The sequence below is a fragment of the Podarcis melisellensis genome (assembly GCF_964234715.1).
Source record: "Podarcis melisellensis genome assembly, chromosome: 2".
NCBI lineage: Eukaryota > Metazoa > Chordata > Lepidosauria > Squamata > Lacertidae > Podarcis > Podarcis melisellensis.
Window position 1 is genome coordinate 81,191,445 of NC_138529.1, and position 19,278 is coordinate 81,210,722.

Here is a 19,278-nt window from a genome sequence, read left to right on the forward strand (position 1 = left end):
CACACACAGCAGCAACCAATTAACAACAATTGAAACAAAATCAAATAAAAAGACACTTTCTATTCAACAAATACATGTGCAAACAATTGTATTTTCAGCTGGCAATGCAGCTTGGTGGTTTAACATGAACATGTGAACATGACCACTGGATGTATTATGTCCGAATCAGTCCATAGTATTAAAAGTGCCACTTTTAATATAAGTCTTCATTAGGGATTCAAGAAAGGTATTAGGATGGAATTAGTTTCCAAGTGCATTTTACAACACCAGTGTAACTCATAATCAAGTAAAGTCACAGCACAGGAATATATTTCTGCATGGCTTGATGTTTTGGGGTTGCATGCAGAAATTTAAGCTGTAATATTAATTTATCAGCAGGAGTTCATGCAACAATGTTCTATTCCACTTGCACTATCTTCCTGGACCTAAAACTTGTTTCCTTCAATTACACATGCTTCAAAAATAGTAAGTTTTAAGTTTGTCAGCAATATTTCAACATGCAGAGCAGACGGTATTTTTATGACAGAAGCAAACAGTTTGGCCCCCAAATAGTCAATGTTATTCCACTCTAGAAAACCACACTGGACACATTACATTTCAGAAAAGAATTACTCACACTTGAGTCAAAGCTGCAGACACTGATTACATCTTCGCTCTGGGCGCTCTGCTTGCGTTTCTTCTATTAAAGAAAAAGAAAAAGAAGGGCTCATATCTTAGCAAAAGACCAGCAAACAAAATATTTCTTACATGTTTATTTTTCAACTTATATCATTATAATACAACTAAAACATTTTTCAAGTGTTTACATGGCCACAGTATCATATGAGAGTTGGACTGCATACCCAGCAGTCTAGACACCTGAAGTTTCAGGGTGACCGTGTAACAACCTTTGTTTTTTCAACAGATGCTGAATGAATGAATGCATAGTGGCAGCCCCCTGGCACCTTACCCTCTTTGAGTGAATGCCAACCAGCCAGCAGAGCATTTAGCTACTGCTAACTGAAGCACTGCTGTCGGGAATGGGCATGAAATCAACTCACACAAGGTCACCAACACAACAATCCCAAAGATACCTACACATAAATGGGAAAGGCCAACTTTGTACTGCACGCAGATAGCTAATACAGGGTTTCTCCAGCATAACCTGAAACTCCAGCACCAGAAACAAACATTCTACATCAAAAACATTTAGCCCTGAATGTACTTTTTAAAGGCTATCCAGAAGTGGTTTTTTTAAAAAAAACTGAAATCCTCACTGATAAGCACAGCTTCTTTGAGGTTTGTTTCTTTCAAAGAGACAACTCCAGGCACAGGTACATTTGTATACAACTTATCAAGCTGTCACAATTGGCAACTTAAATACTTCCTGGTAGAAAAGATATGCAGAAGATAGTCTATAGTGTAGACTAGAAAGCTCTCTCTTTCATGAAAATGTTAACTGTTGCCTGTCCTTAAAAGATACCATTTCACATATAACACTGGAAAGGGTGAAAGCACAGGGGACATTCTAGAAAATTTGAGTTTGGGGCTTAGAAATAATAATAAAGTATGTATGAAAAGCAAATGGCAAACCTGAAATGACATTACAGGATGGGGGTCAGGGTATGCTTCCTATCCTGCTGTGTTTGAAGATAGGTAGAAGCTATTCACTAATTCACTCTTCTCACCTTTTTAATCACATTGCCCTGCATCTCTTGCATGCATACACTTCTACATATGTGTCCTCCAACCTCAATAACACAAAGTCAAAAGCACCTCTTATATTTGTACATTTCCATGTAATTCTTTTCCACACATCTCTGGAAAACCTGGAAAGAGCTACCAAAAGCGTAGCCCAGAGAAAAAAGGTTGAGAAGCACTGCTCTAACTAAATAAATCAAAAAGTAAATTCAACCTGTAATTATTGATTGAACAAATTAACCTTTTAACATACCAAACATTAAAATTTAATGGCATACCAACTTACACATAATGCATTCTCACACTGGGCATACCTTTTTGCTAAAAGATTAGACAAAAACATGCCCCTGCCCTGATTGGCTTTTTGGGCAAGGCCTGCTCAAAACGGAGGCCCCAGCATGTTTGGAGCTCCCATAGTTGCGTTGGGAGATGGCTGCCTCCCAGGACCAGCCGCAGAGTGCGGGAAGTGCCACCCTACCGGAGCCCCAGGTGAGCAGATATTCTCGCACTGGGCATCTTATACAACTACAGTATACCTTTTCACTTAAAGATTAGGCCCATTTAATGCAAATCACATTTTAATTGGTCATTTCAAATTGCAAAAAACGAACAGGTCACTTGCGGAATGAAAACACTCACATATATTTTATGTGTGGCATCTTACCCATTCACAAACAATACCACTGTTAGCCACTAAAATAAGTTAATATGAATTTTAGAACATTAATTCCATTTATTTTTTCTTTACTTCATTTGTCATTAAAAGGAGAATTATAACTTTGCCCTACCAAGAGAAATATTGGTAGAAAAGATGTTTTCCAAATGGAAAATCACAGCCTACTTATTAGATTGCTGTGGCAGGTAAGTAAACCCATGAGATTAGTCTATTTTTGAAAGAACCACTAATCCTAGGCTATTGTATCAAGTAATCAAATTTCCCATTTGGCATCTGTGATTTTTATTTCAAAGCAGAAACCTGAGTAAGACATTAATAATAAAAGGCAGGACATTTTTAAATCTTGCACCAAGGTTCAACCTGCTTACAATTCCACAAAGAAAACTGGCATCAAGTTGTGTAACAGGAGATCACATCAACTGCTGTGGCTTATTTCAGAAAACTCTTTTTAATAGGCTTCATTTTGCTACCTATTGCAGGGAAAGACACATTACCGGTAATAGTTCTTTAAGTAACCTTGCAAATGATAAGAAGGTTAATCTATTCCTGACAGTTTTATATCCAATTTACATTGGATCTCAAATAGCAGAATGAGAACCACAGGTGTGAGGTCCGTTGAGCTTGTGTTCTACAAGTACCACACTTTATACCAAATACACCAATTTAGCTAACTATATAACTGTGGATAATTATAACCTGTGAAAATAGAGAGTTAAAAAAGAATGAACAGAAGCAGGGATTGGAGCAGATTGCTCTGTCCTGTCAATTCAGTGGATGTGTTTTGATGTATTACAAGTGGTATATTCAGTTCCACTGTGAAACTGAGGATGACTTCATGTCAGCTTTTCTGTTCGAGGTGGACTTTGGCATCTACATCCAAACATTATGTTACTTTCAACAAATGTGGCATTGTAGCTGAACGTATGCTTAATTTCAGTGTATAATTTTATGCAGCACATTGTGCCAGGAAACTGGTGCCAAACTATTGTCTTGTCTTTATGCTTTAGGAGGCCCCAGTTGCTTTTTGTTCATGTTGGCAAGCTTGCCATGGCAGTAGGGAACAAAGTCTCCTGTTACCTTTGTTGCTACCATAGAACAGAGTAAGGGCCTCAAAATATCACAAGACTAAGAACTGGGAGATTCTGCTGTTGTTGTTTTGCACTTTGTTGAATAGAGACACACAGATGTGCACAAATATTCTAATGCACATCTGTGCAGAAGGATACATCAAAATAACTAGCTTGCTTTCAGGCAGTGCTAATTATTTCAGTGCTAGTTTACATATATACATCAGCTCTCATACCGAATACTTTGACCCCACCTTTTACCATTTGTTGGTTTTTTTCTATCCATCTGTACATACAGCCACTCTTGCAAGAGGCAAGGTTTTCTTAACAGGAGTGATGGTTCTTGGAAACTTTACTTCTTTAACACAGTTCTTGCTCTGCCTCACAAACTGTGCTTACAGCAAACAGAATTCTATTTCTACAGACTATAGAGAAAAGGAAGGAGTAGAAACCCCACTTTCTTTCTTTCTTTCTTTTTTTTTAAAAATATTTTTTTTATTAAGGATTTTCTTGTTTTACAGAAGTGTAGTGCCTCGTATTTTTTTCTTCTTCTTCCATGTAACGAACCCCACTTGCTTTCACTTTTCATAATATTCAGTGGGAGATACATAAAAATATATCCCCTTAGACCTTTCCCTGTATCACTGCCAAACCATTCCCCTTAAAGAACAATACTATACAGTTTCAACACCTGCCAACTGAGGATAACACTCCATGCATCTGATAAAGTGGGCTCTGGTCCCTGAAATCTCATGCCAAAACATATTTGGTAAGTCTTATGGCATATTCAAGAGTCTTTTATGACAAGAGATGTATAGGTGAGTGAACTTGCATGATTGGAGGATAGGTAATACCATTTAGCCTGTGATTAGCTTGGTAAAAGAGTGGAAGGGAAGAGTCCTCTGCTTTGAGCCTATTTACCATTCTATAATTCAGTCTACATCACAGGAAACTCAACTGTCTTTATGACAGAGGTTTGCATTTCCTCTCTGAGTGTTATGCATAAATCCTCTTTCATCAGTAGCTTTAAACCGGTGATAATGATAACCTAGACTTCCTTTTCCAATGTCTCATTTTAATTCTTGTAACTAAAGCCCCACTCTTTAATATAATTACTGTAGATATCTCTTTCTCATCTCCAGTTAAGATAACTGGTAAGAAGAGTAACTCTTCTGCAGCAAGACATTACTACCCTTGTTGATCTTTGATTTGATAAGAAAATTTAGTGGCTCTGTAATGAGTATTTATCAGGCAGGAATTATGCAAAAACTTACAAAAACATGATTTATTCACACACACACTGAAATAATAAGCACTTCATATAAAGTTATTTTGATATAATGTTTGATCTACATATAATATAATAGCTGGTCACCTGAACAATAGGCTGTTGATCCCATTTCTACAGTGGCAGTATAGCCTCCCCTCTGCCATGAACCTCCTGGAATACAAGGATATCATGCGGTTGGAATATAGAGCACCCTCATTAATGCCTGCTTGAACCATTATTTTTCATTTAAAATCTTTCTGTACCAACAGAAAAACTGGTACTAAGCCCATGACCTGTTGGAGTTTGGTAACTATATTGCAGTAGTGTGCAAAAAGTAATAGTATGGTAAGATTGCTGGTTGAAGGGATAAAAGAAACTTAAGGTGTATTACTCATAGCAAACAGAGCCAGTCTAAGTATAGGTTTTGCATTTAGCCAAGTTGGAGCCAAGAAGTCAACACTAGGACATGCTAGCTCATACTAATACTGAACTTGGAGAAGAAGTAGGAAGGAAGTAAAGTCAGAGATCTATGGCAGGTGTTGGGGAAAAGATGTTTAGGGTTCCATCTGCCAGCCTCCTTAGGTGTGACCTAGCTCAGAGTCTGTCAGGTATAACCCCTGGATTACATAAACACAGTTTTCTAGTGTTCACTACAGAAAGGCAGGAAAAATCAATACTTCTGCAATACTAACAGCATGCAGATGGCAAAGATTATTCAGTTTTGGAATGACAAGAATAAGCACTTGTTTTAAGATGCATTGAATGTTTTCTAAAAAGGAAATATATACATTTTGACAATAAATAAATCACTGATTCATCATGAAAAGGACTCATGCAAATATAGCCATTTGTTGTTATGGATCAATGTTTTAGAAATTGCTTTAATCTTCAGTTTAGTACTAAATCTTAACGAATTAACTAACAAGTTTCACTTTACTAACTACTGACATATGTTCAGTTACAGATAGGTAGCCGTGTTGGTCTGCCATAGTCAAAACAAAAAAAAAATCCTTCCAGTAGCACCTTAAAGACCAACTAAGTTAGTTCTTGGTATGAGCTTTCGTGTGCATGCACACTTCTTCAGATACACTGAAACAGAAGTTTCCAGACCCTTCTATATAGTGAGAAGGTGGGGAGGGGTATTACTCAGAAGGGTGGTGGGAATGGGTGATTGGCAGATAATCACCCATTCCCACCACCCTTCTGAGTAATACCCCTCCCCACCTTCTCACTATATAGAAGGGTCTGGAAACTTCTGTTTCAGTGTATCTGAAGAAGTGTGCATGCACACGAAAGCTCATACCAAGAACTAACTTAGTTGGTCTTTAAGGTGCTACTGGAAGGGAAAAAAATTTTGTACTGACATATGGTTCACTTTCATAGAACATTTAAACTATTCTGGGAGAGGTTTGAGGAACTTTTCTGACTATTTTTGTAACTGAATACTCTATGACAGTAAGTAATCTAAGACTTTCTTTCTCTTGTTGTCAGCAAGACATTTATAGCAGTAAAGCCACAAAATTAGTAAACACTGTTTCTTTTAAAGACAGAAAATCTAATACTAAGCAACCATTGACAGCATTTTAATTTCTTGAATGGCTTTATCTATGATTTCTATAATCTCTAAGAGGAGACATACTATATTTTCATACTATTCTGAAATCTAAGCTTAAGAATCTATGACTAATGTCTTTATGACAAAAACTTAACCATTGTATAATATGAGTGCTGTAATAAACTTTCCATAATAAGTTATCAGGAAACTTGCCTCTAAAAAGAAGTTTACTCAGAAACATCAGGAATTTGAAAAAAGTAGCTAGCCAGTTTAGCTGTTAGGAACGCAAGTAAAAACAAGTGAAAATTTCATTTGATTTATGTATTTAGATTTAACTTTTAACTGGCTTTTCAGCCCATGGAAGCCAAAGTGGCTTCCAAACAGAACATAAATAAGACAACAATTTCTAAAAACTGCAGTCAGAATAATTATGTTTAAAAATTTAACTCATATAATTAAGGGCAGCAACAGCTCACTATGATCAATCAACTCCATAAGCACAAAAAGGAAGCTATTTAGTAACCACCTCAAAAATCGATGGCCTGTCAGTCTCATTAGGAAGGGTTAAGAACTTAACAGAGGGTGTGGTGAACAACAGCATGTTATTATTCAAATAGATGTTTCACATGTATTGTACTTGCATATAATGAGAGACAAAAAAATAATAATACTTGACACATTATGGACTGGCAACACTGTCAGGGACTACACAATGTGACCTCATTGTTGTTACCTTAAATTTTTTTATTATCATCCAGTTAATGAAAGCACACTGTGACTCTGCGGAGGGCTGCAGTAGCTGAAGCACCACAGGAGTAAAAATTGTCCTCTGTGTTAACTACTGTGGATCCTACTTTTAACAAGTCTGGCTCTATTTTTATGAAAAAATATATATACTTTTTTAATTAAAAAAGGCACCACACAAAACATTCAACAAAAGACACCCCCCCCCCGAACTTACCTGAGGATGCACAAAAAAGCAGCACCAGCCCATGAGGTACTGTACGCATACACCACATCTACACTTCACAGGTGCACAATTCACAGTGTAACCTTCACAGCCATCTGTACCTCGCACCAAGGCCCCACATTTCCCCTTTAGTTTCTTTCAGCAGCAACTCCATGACAGGAAGTGGCGATGAGCCACTTGTTAGAAGTGAAAGATTGAGAGATGCACAGCTATCTATATCTTGCAAGTTTTTCATTTGCTGTATTTGCTTAACATATCTGACTATACCAAGTGACTTCAGAAAAGCAGTAGCTAATGAAATTCTGGCAAGAAACTGCCTGCATCTTTTTTCTTTCTCACAGAAAACATAGGCAATTGCTGCCCCTGCCTCTAATTGTAACACACTCCTAAAAAGAGACTCAACAAGACATTCTAAACTGACTCATAACACTCTGCCCAAATGTTCCATTTCTGGAAACAACCTAAGTAGAAGCTAGTCTCAGTGGAATCTTCATGACAGCTCTTTTAAATTGTTCATGTTCTCATTAAAATCATTTTCGTTAACCTTTTTGTGTTTTGAATATCCACAACTGCCAGTATCAATTAAATAGGCAACTCAGCTTTTTAAAAGTCAAGTTTTCCTGGAAACATTTAGTTTCTTTATGCGATTTCCTGGTAGTGAGTGATTTCCTGCATGCATTTAATCCTGGTTTCAAACTCTTTTTACGAGCTGATTAAATGTAAACAGAGAAAAGAGTAAAAGATCATATTTTGTATCCTTCACCAACTACCATTAAACATTTAAATATTAGCATATTTGAATTTTTGCTAGCTGAGTAACCAGCAATGTATTCCTAGTGTTCTCAAATGTTTAGATGCTGGTGTTTTTCCTCAGAATAGTAGCATGGGTGGGAGGTTACATTCATCTTCCACACCTGCTCTGATTTATTTAACTATCAGCCCCCTAGCTGATCCTATTTGCATTGCAAAAAGCCTACATGTTAAATGCAAAGATTAAATTAAATGTTACAGACGCTTCAGGTTACAGACTCCGCTAACCCATAAATGGTACCTCAGATTAAGAACTTTGCTTCAGGATGAGAACAGAAACCGCGGCGCAACGGCGCGGCAGCAGCAGGAGGCCCCATTAGCTAAAGTGGTACCTCAGGTTAAGAACAGTTTCAGGTTAAGAACGGACCTCCAGAACAAATTAAGTTCTTAACCCGAGGTACCACTGTACTCCACAGCTCATGCCTCTTTAGGTACAGCCTTTCAACAATTATTCTTCCCCAGTTATCTAATCCTTTCTTTTTCTTTTTTTGAAAAACTCATGATGCCCAACAATCATTTGTCATAAAGTGACTAGGTGATGCTCTAGAGAAGTGTTTGCTTTAACAAAAGTGGCAAGTTTGCCTAAAGTAAAGCCCACAGAGAAAGAGCATGGCCTAAACTGAACCAACTCTGTAGTCCTATGCCCACTTATATTTGAGTTGGCCCCACTGAATTCAGTAGAATTTACTTCTGAGCAGACATATATAGGATTGTGTTCTAAATTAAACAGAACTATCTGCTGTATAGAGAAGACATATTTCACATTTTATTTTTCTGCTCAGAGCCCTATCTAATACTCTGATGCCCTCCACCATGCAGAACATCACTATGGATGCATCGGTGTGGCAAAAGTAATATCTGAGTTGGTTACTCTGCTGAGGGGTGCCATTTCCTGGTTACAATTTGTTCAAGAAAAGCAGGCAAAAAATAAGCTGGTACATTCATGTGAACTTCTGCTAGGAAGCAGCATGAATCCATGTGGCCATGCTTGGTCAGGCATTTCTTCCTTCACATGGGTCTTCTATAAAGTCAGAGTGGTAGGCTTAGAGCCTTATAATATACTGCCATAGGGCTTTCCAAGCATCACACAGGTAGATGCAACATCAGGAAATATGTCCACATAACAACAACACCCTTCCCTTCAAACCATCTTTATTCTAGAATATGTCGGAATGGTTTCGGATTGTGTCCCAGATTTCAGAATTAGCAGCTGCTAACATAGTGACTGCATTCACATTCATGCTGAAGCCACATGAAGAGCCACAGTGAACTTCAGTCTCACATATTTTGTGTACTTTAATTGTACTTTAATTGTGGATATTTATATTTTCGTGGGTTTGTGAAACTTGGTTTTTGTATTTCTGTAAATCACTTAGAAACCTATTTTGGCATTAAGTGTATATAAATTAGTAAATAATAATAATCCTCAATATGCCACCCTGAGCTCCTTGGAGGAAGGGTGGAACATAAATGTGTTAAATAAAACGAATAGCTGGATCAAATAACTGAGAGGTGCTGTGACGTTGTAAGAAACAACACACACTTGCAAGATCAGGAGCTCCAACATGGTGCATTAGAATGTGCATCACATAGAAAAATTCCAGGACTCCTCTGCATTGTTCAGTTGTGTACAGGATAAACCTGAAGTTTTAAAAAGTGTTTAAAAAGTCACTAACCCCAAATTGCCCTGATAGGTTTTGAAGCACATGTCCTTCAATCACAGATTGATCTGAACATCCAGTGTGCTACAAATTGTAAACAAAAAGGGTGGGGGCAGTGGCAGGGAGGAGGCATAAAACTTACTGCCCATTTCTCAGTGAGTAGAACTGAAAAGAGGTCAAGTTCATCTGTTGCTCACAAAGAACCGGCAACAGGACAACACAGCAACACCCTGTCCCAGACTATAATTAACAATGGGAAATCTGTAATGTAACAGCATGGGCACTTCATTTCAGAGGGTGGGTAACAACTCAATTTATCTTTTGTATCACATGCTGCTTGTAAATTTTAGTATCTTTTGTTTGCAGGACAGCAGGGAGGTGACAGGTTTATAGCAATGCTGAGCATTTTTACTTTTTACAACAAGCCACACCTATGAGCAGTCTAGTTGAAATGTTTTAAAGGTATCCAATGAATATTAATAGGATATTTTAGAAGCATTGCTTAACTTTGTTTTAATCTGCCTTATCTTCAGAAGACTGTGCTGGTTGGTAGCTACACTTAAGAACAGTAAGTTAAAACCCATCACAAAGGTAATGTACTGTATCAAGCATCCAAGTTGTTTATCCCCCCACTATTAAGACCTGTACAGTATAGTAATAGACACTATTCTGTAATAGAATATACTATACAGTAGAATATACTATACAGTATGCAATAACAGAAAACTTTCCATGTCTTACAGTAAATGCAGGTTTGTTTGTTTTTCATTTTTAAGAAACCATGGGGTCACTCAGAGGAGAAGATGGTGAAATGCAAACAGGGGACACAGAAAGGGCTGAACTCCTCAATGCCTTCTTTGCCTCAGTCTTCTCTGGTAAAGAAAACAATGCCCGACCTGAAGAATTTGGAGCAAATGATTCAGCAGAGGAAACACAGCCCAGAATAACTAAGGAGATAGTACAAGAATACTTGGCTAGTCTAGATGTATTCAAGTCTCCAGGGCCAGATGAACTGCATCCAAGAGTATTAAAAGAACTGGCAGATGTGATCTCAGAACCACTAGCAGTCATCTTTGAGAATTCCTGGAGAACAGGCTAAGTCCCGGCAGACTGGAGGAGGGCAAATGTTGTCCCTATTTTCAAAAAGGAGAAAAGAGAGGACCCAAATAATTACCGCCCAGTCAGTCTGACATCAATACCAGGGAAGATTCTGGAGCAGATCATTAAGCAAACAGTCTGTGAGCGCCTAGAAAGGAATGCTGTGATCACCAATAGTCAGCATGGATTTCTGAAAAATAAGTCATGTCAAACGAACCTGATCTCGTTTTTTGACAGAATTACAAGCCTGGTAGATGAAGGGAACGCAGTGGATGTAGCCTACCTTGATTTCAGCAAGGCATTTGACAAGGTGCCCCATGATATTCTTGTAAAGAAGCTGGTAAAATGCGGTCTTGACTATGCTACCACTCAGTGGATTTGTAACTGGCTGACTGACCGAACCCAAAGGGCGCTCATCAATGGTTCCTCTTCATCCTGGAGAAGAGTGACTAGTGGGGTGCCACAGGGTTCTGTCTTGGGCCCGGTCTTATTCAACATCTTTATCAACGACTTGGATGATGGACTCAAGGGCATCCTGATCAAATTTGCAGATGACACCAAACTGGGAGGGGTGGCTAACACCCCAGAGGACAGGATCACACTTCAAAATGACCTTGACAGATTAGAGAACTGGGCCAAAACAAACAAGATGAATTTTAACAGGGAGAAATGTAAAGTATTGCACTTGGGCAAAAAAAATGAGAGGCACAAATACAAGATGGGTGACACCTGGCTTGAGAGCAGTACATGTGAAAAGGATCTAGGAGTCTTGGTTGACCACAAACTTGACATGAGCCAACAGTGTGACGCAGCAGCTAAAAAAGCCAATGCAATTCTGGGCTGCATCAATAGGAGTATAGCATCTAGATCAAGGGAAGTAATAGTGCCACTGTATTCTGCTCTGGTCAGACCTCACCTGGAGTACTGTGTCCAGTTCTGGGCACCACAGTTCAAGAAGGACACTGACAAACTGGAACGTGTCCAGAGGAGGGCAACCAAAATGGTCAAAGGCCTGGAAACGATGCCTTATGAGGAACGGCTAAGGGAGCTGGGCATGTTTAGCCTGGAGAAGACGAGGTTAAGGGGTGATATGATAGCCATGTTCAAATATATAAAAGGATGTCACATAGAGGAGGGAGAAAGGTTGTTTTCTGCTGCTCCAGAGAAGCGGACACGGAGCAATGGTTCCAAACTACAAGAAAGAAGATTCCACCTAAACATTAGGAAGAACTTCCTGACAGTAAGAGAGTGGAATTTGCTGCCAAGGAGCGTGGTGGAGTCTCCTTCTTTGGAGGTCTTTAAGCAGAGGCTTGACAACCATATGTCAGGAGTGCTCTGATGGTGTTTCCTGCTTGGCAGGGGGTTGGACTCGATGGCCCTTCCAACTCTATGATTCTATGATTCTAAGAAAAATAAAATACTTCACACTTATATAGTGTTCAAATGTTCCTACATTTTCTCAGTAAGTCCTACCACACAGCCCTTTAAAAGTTATATGTAGTATCCTCATATTGCAAATGAGAGATTGAGAAAATAACATAGTGGTTTGCCTCGGTTACTGAGTACATACACGGCTGACAGGATATTTGAAAAGAGGATTGTTAGCCAACAACTTACTGCCATACCCCAGAATGGGTGGGAGGATTAATTGATCATTAACTCTAGAACTATCTAAGGGATGGCTACACCCTGGATACACAATTTTTAGCCTTCTGTCTGAAAAGGTTTTTAAAATAATCAATTGAAATCCCATTAATCATTAAACTCATCTCATGTAAAAGGCAGACAGAAATTGTGCTCTTAAAATTTTAAATTCAAAAACATATATACCATTGGAAATTGCACTCAAACCTAGCTAGTTTTTAATGTGTAGCCCAGGAATGGGGAACCTGTGGCCCTCCAGATGTTGTAAAATTCCAACTTCTAGCAGTCCAAGCCAGAAAGCACCAAAGTCAGGGATGATATGAGTGTTGAGAGTCCAACAGTATCTGTTTGCTGACAATTCTGTAAAGTCTGCAGTATCTGAAATTTTTTTTAATTAGCACCTAAGCTTGAAGTTCATAAGAGGAGTCACTGAAAAGCAATCTTGTTTTTGCTTGCTATGAAAGCTATCCTAAATACCATCTTTGTACCTGTCAATACTTTCTACTACTGCTTTCTTCTTTGTTAAGAGAGAGAGAGAGCTATAACTGTACATTACCAGTATACCTCTGAACAACAACTGCTGGGGAATGGGGGTGGGAGATGGATACTGCAGCTGGCCGCTATGGGATAAGAATGCTGGACTAGATTGGCCTTTGATCTAATCCATGAGGAGTCTCTTTATCTTCTTAATAGTGTGGTGTACAGAAACATTAGTCTTGCTCCTTTCTTTAGTACATCCAATCAGATGGCCCTCATCCACACAGGGCTCAACATCTCTTCATAGAAAAAAAAAGATCTGCTATCTCTGAACTAAATAACACTTTGTAGACAGAACCTAAAACACACACATGAAATGCTATAACCTACAATATCCACATTTATACTCTGGAGTTACTGGCCATAGCAGGAGCACATTGTAACATAGAACAGTGATGGCACGTCTGTATATTCCTGTTAACAGTAGGAAGAACTTCCAGAAGCTAAGAGCTTTCAACAGTGGAATAGATGGCCTTGGAAGGTGGAAGGGCTCTTTTCCTTGGAGGTGTTTAAATAAAGGTTGCATGGCCATCTGCCAAGGATTCTTTAGCTGTGATTCCTGCATTGCAGAGGGTTGGACTAAATTAACCTTGGGGAAAGTGGAAGTACTGCCAGTGGAATCCCCAGCAGTGGCAGCCCAAGGAAAGCCCCCAAACAGGGCACTGGAGGACAGGGAAGAAGCTGAGCTGTCAGGATCCTGACCTGACCCCACTACCAGCCTGGAGCTGCGATAGCACTTTATCCCCTGCAGCTTCTTACTTGAGCCATATGAGGGGCAGGGCTGTGGATACAGAAGCGACCCTGCTGCTCCATTATGCCTCACTGCTTCCCAGACAGGCTTTGGAATATCCTGTCAGGTATTAAAAGCAGGCTGAATAAAGAAAGCTTTTAAAGACACATTGCAGTGCTTAAGGCGGGGTTAGTATGATAATTTTGCAATGATTCTGTGACCAGGGGCGTACTAAGTGGGGGGTGGAGGGGGAGAACTGCCCCAGGTGCCACTTGGGGAGGTGACAAGATGGCCCCTGCCTCCCCCCAGCTGTAGAGCGGCCGAGGGTGTGTGCAGTCAGTATGTACATGCGCATCCCGTACAGACGCCGTGCAACCGGCAGCCCGTATGGACGGCCATACGAACAGGATGCCGCGCATGCACAGTCTGAATGGATGCCGTGCATGCGTCACCAGGCGGTTCGCCCTGCCCCTTGGAATCCCGCCCCGGGTGCCAGAGAGGGTTCCTCTGCCACTGTCTGTGACATCTACTTGAGTCCTGCATTTGGACTATTTAATAAAGAGGTTTCTGACAGAATTGTGTCAAACGGTTCACAATAACTTGGCAGTTGCAAATGGTTTGGATTAATTAATTACAACATTTTTGTTTAAATAAAAATGTACGCATGATTAATCAAGAAGCAGAATTTATTTCGTTTAGCTATTGAATTCTGCTTAAGAGTGGGTTTCTGTTTAATTTTTATATGCTGATATTATTATTCTATACTATTCTAATGATTGTTGAATGTTACTTTATTTGATGTAGATTGCTTATTTTAAAGCTATGTTTTATTATCACATTTTGGAATTGCATTAGATTGTTATAAGGTGTACATTCTTTGTTTCTTCAGCTTGTAAACCACCTTGAGTATTGTAAGACAGAAAGACGGTATACAAATTAAAAGTGATGATACTTTGTGAAACACCGTGCACGTTGATGTCACTGTGTAAATCCATCAACCTAAAAAACAACAACAAACTAACAAACAAACAAGAAATATTGCAAGAAAACATAAGATTTCCCTAAAATAAGCAGCAAAGTCTTTCCGAAAACTGCATTTAACATAATCAATGTAATAATTTGGGGGGGGGGGAGTTGCTTAGCTGTCACTTTTTTATTATGGGCAACACTGAATTTAACAGAGATTAACAATATACTGCATTATGTATAGTACACACACAGATAGATTAACCAGTGTTTTTGAATTTTGTCTGGAATTGGCTACGACCATCTGTTAAACAAACACCACACAATGAGTTTCTGATAGCATCTCTTTCTTCTTGCCAAAATAAACTCTCTTGTTCCAGCAGAAATCAATCTTTTGATTGTAGTTAACAATAGTTCCAGTGGTCTGTTCGTATAAACAAAACCAGTAATGTGTAAAAACATTTAGGATCCTTCCACAGAATGCATGCAGCTCACATGAAGGACAAAATTACTAACGGCAAAAGACAGTGTTAAGTGTCACCCATGTGCTACAACCAACCTGACAAACACCCTGCAAATGTGATTTAGGTTGATATGCAAGCTGAGGAGCTTTAGGATTTGGCAGACATCATCTCACCAGCATGCACTGAGCTGCACCTCTGCTATTAAAAATATGCCAGTATAAAATCATTGCTATGCCAATGGAATACTACACAACCACAGAGAGGCCAAAATGAAGCAGCACCAAGAGGCAGATCAGGGGAGAGAAGTGTACTTATGCCATACCCTATGGCTCCCTCAGACCTGGCTCTCTGCTGTTATGCCAAATAAATAAATCATGACCCATCTCCTACTGCTTAGGATCCAACTTATCAGCTTTGAAGTTATAGCTTATTAATGGAGGATATATATAGGTACATTAAGGCTTATTCAAATATTATTTTTTTCAGATAAAGCAGTTTCTGCAGGAGACATATGTGGCTGTTTAGGTTGAGCAAAGTATTTTACGAACCATACTCACGGGTAATGGGGAAGGACCCCTGGACAGTTAAGTCCAGTCAAATTCAACTATGAGGTGGGGTGCTCATCTCCGCTTTCAGGCTAAGGGAGCTGGTGTTTGTCCGCAGACAGCTTTTAGAGCAGCCAGCACGACTAAACCATGGAAACACCGTTTACTTTCCTGCCATAGTGGTACCTATTTATCTACTTGCGCTGGTATGTTTGCGAACTGCTAGGTTGGCAGGAGCTGGGACAAAGCAACCCCGGCGCGCTGACCTTACAGTCAGCAAGCCCAAGAGGCTTGGTGGTTTAGACACAGTGCCACCAGCCAGTCATCCACACATTGATAAATGTAGGACTTTTTTGTGTAAATACTATCTTAGAGTGGGGACTTCAACAACATTTAGGAAGTAAACTATCTAAAAATAAATTTGTTTAACAAATCAATGGGAATCCAAAGTTGGCCTTCAGCTCATGCAGATTTTTTTTGTCAATAACCTGGTAAAATTATTACTCCTTCAACAGAGGTGGCCACATCTGCAACTTAAATAAATGCTTCTGCAAAACAGCCCAAAACACTAGAAAGGAAATGAAAGAGGAGGAGGATATAAAATAAAACCCAGCTTCAATAAAGTACATCCAGTCTTCAGCGAACTGCAAAAATACAAACCAATTAAAATCTTGCAAGTTTTGATTTTTTTTTTTAAACTTACTTAAATGTCATTAATACTTATAATTAAAGATCCAGCCACATTAGCTTGTGAATGGTTTCAGGGTGGACACAGAAGTTAGAGCTACTGGTCTACAAGAATCTACTGTACTTGAGTACTGTAGTTGCTATTGTTTCCCCCCTGTTATTATGTTATTTATTTTGTGTTTTCATTTTGTATTTATATATTATAAACCGCAATGTGACCTTCAGATGAAGGGCCATACATAAATTAAATAAGTAATAGTTACTATTTTAATCCACCTGATATTATCATCTACCTCACATTTATCCAATTGGCTAAGCAAAACATCTTGGGTCACTTTATCACAGGGTTTAGTGAAATCAAGAAATAATTTTTCTGCAACATTCACACAATTCGCTACTAAACTATTAATCTGATACAAAAATAGAAGCAAAGCATCTTTGGAGGGGGACCCCAGAAAGTGGGGACCCCAGAAAAACAACTCCAGGCTGAAGAGGTTAAACTGACCGGATCATCCTACATTGTCACTAGCCGACACTAACATCAATACATTCAAGACAGGAAATATCTATTGCAAAAATAAACTGCAATATTTTTAAAAATCTCTTAACAGTAGTACCTTTTCCTAAATCTAGGGAATAAAGGTAGAATAGATGTTCAAAGGTGAAGCAATCTTCAAATATCTCTCTTTGTGACAGATTAAATAACTAAAAACAAGTATCAATTCATCTAATGCTTCACATATGGCGAAAATCCAATGATGGCGTACTCAAGGTGTTTTGAAATCCGTAAAGTGAAAAAATGGCTAAATGTTTGAATCCAACATAGCATGAACTTTCTGCCAGTGCAAGTATTTCTGCCACCCCCTGGGGTCACTGTCCTAGGGATAACTCCTGTAACAAAGGGCACTGGTCACTTGCCCCTCTATCATGGCTGAGCAGGCCAGGGACGTAGCTCTCAAGTTACTCAAATCTGCAGGATAAAGTTTAGGATTTCTACCAGGAGGGTGGAAGAACCCTGTGACAGTTTACAGCTGAAATGACTCATCTTCCTTTGCCCTATCCTCCATCCAGATGGGCAAAAGGTTTTACGAGAGTTCAGTGACATACCAACCAGGCAAAAGTACTTGGGTTGCAAAGAGTTCTGAGGGTCAGATAGAGAAGACCACATCTAGCCCCTGGGCCTGGGGCTACAACACACCATAAAAAGACTTGTTGTTTTGTTACTAAAGTGCAGTGAGCAAACTCCTTGTGCTGTCACCAGTAAAAACTAACCTCTTTTACTTTCTTTAAACAAGTAAGAACTTGACTCATTTAATAGTCCAGTTTATTTTAGTTGTCCTCACTTTACCCATACCTACGGGATCTTTAATCAATTCTCTGCAGCTGGATGAAGGATTTATGAATTTCCATAAAACAGAAAGAGAATAATGAGTACAAAAAACTAAAAGGAATGTTGGTGCCAAATGTGGTAGAACTGTTGACAGAAAGTTGGCTCTCAGGTTATTACCCAGATCTCACTACACCAAGTCAAATCCAAGCAGGTGAGCTGCATTACTGATGAATGGTTTTTTGTTTTGTTCCAAACTTTTCCTAAGGAGTCAGGAACATTTCAAAATGATGGGTTCTATGGTGTTTGTGCACAAACAGAATGGACTTCCATCCTCACAACAGAATTTCCCCTTCCTCTCTTCACCCCTGCAGCCAAACGTGCTCCGAAAATCTGTTCTGAAGAACTAGGAAAATTTCCAGAGCAGATTGAGGGGGCCGCACGGAGGAGGAGAGGAAGGGAAGGGGAAATCCCACTGTGTAAACAGAAGTCTACTTGCACAATGTTGGATTTTGCCCAATCTAGGGAATTGGAAATTACAACACAACCACTCTGCAGTATATCACTGCAGAAATAATATTTCTTTTGTAGCATATCCATACAGAGGGTTTAGATGATCATATCTTTTGCTTCAAAGGTATGATCAACCCTTTTGCCTGCAGACACACCCTCTGTTCACATAAGAGAGTAAACAAGCTGAGCAACCATGGTTAGCCAGGTTATTAAACCAACTTTAAACCATGGTTTAATATCTTGGCTTGTTCCAAAGCTGTTAACCATAGCTTCATAGCTTGACTGCTAGCTTATACAAGGAGAGTTATGAAGGGCCTGTGGATAAAAGGCGTTTTTATATCTCTGCTTCATAAGGCAGGCAACTGAAAATCAGGTTTATTACAAAAAAAAAAATTCTTAAAGACAATCAGAATCTTTAGCATGCAAAAAAATATGGCTTTGTAGAAACATTTTAAAAGGTTGACAATTTAATTCTGTAGAAAAAGCATATTCTGGTACTTTCAAAATTGCATACAGCATTACACAATAAACAGCAAACACCTGGCATGAATATATTGAATGCTAAAGTAGTCCTTTACTAACATTTTATCTTTGGGCAACATATCTCAATGGGGCATATAAATTGTCAATTGTATTTTGCTTTGTTAGATGTGTTTAGGTGTCATTCAACACCTGTGGAATAAAAAAAAGCATAGATGAATATTTCTTTATTTTATTTAACAAGGTTTATGCGGTGATTAATCATCAAAACTTCTAAGCAGTTTACATACAATATTATAAAATATATGTTAAAAATATAGATAAAATCAAATGATAAAAACAAGTTGACCTAATAATTTTAAAATATGAGTAAAAGCAGCAACTATAAAAATATACAGAATAAAATAAAATTACATATTAAAATACGTCTAATCAAAATTAGATGTCTGGGTGCTCATACCAAAACAAGAATGGTTTTAGCAGGCACGGAAAACAATACAGCAAAGGTGCCTGTCAAATGTCAATGGGCAGAGTTCCAGAGTATGTCCTACCACACCGAAGGATCATTTCCTTGCAAGTGTGGAAAAAACATTATGTA

At 38.8% G+C, this 19,278-nt stretch overlaps 1 protein-coding gene across 7 annotated transcripts in view; it reads right to left on the reverse strand.

Moving 5' to 3' along the window:
* Positions 1 to 19,278, reverse strand: part of ARHGEF3 (Rho guanine nucleotide exchange factor 3) — a 125,042-nt gene that overhangs the window by 60,371 nt on the left and 45,393 nt on the right. For 6 of the 7 annotated variants that reach the window (XM_081899996.1, XM_081900000.1, XM_081900003.1 and 3 more), the window contains one exon: positions 617 to 679. In XM_081899996.1, coding sequence (XP_081756122.1) covers positions 617 to 679 — 63 coding nt within the window. Of the gene's footprint in view, positions 1 to 616; positions 680 to 7,209; positions 7,296 to 19,278 lie in introns of those variants that run through there. The other variant, XM_081900005.1, reaches the window with a different exon arrangement.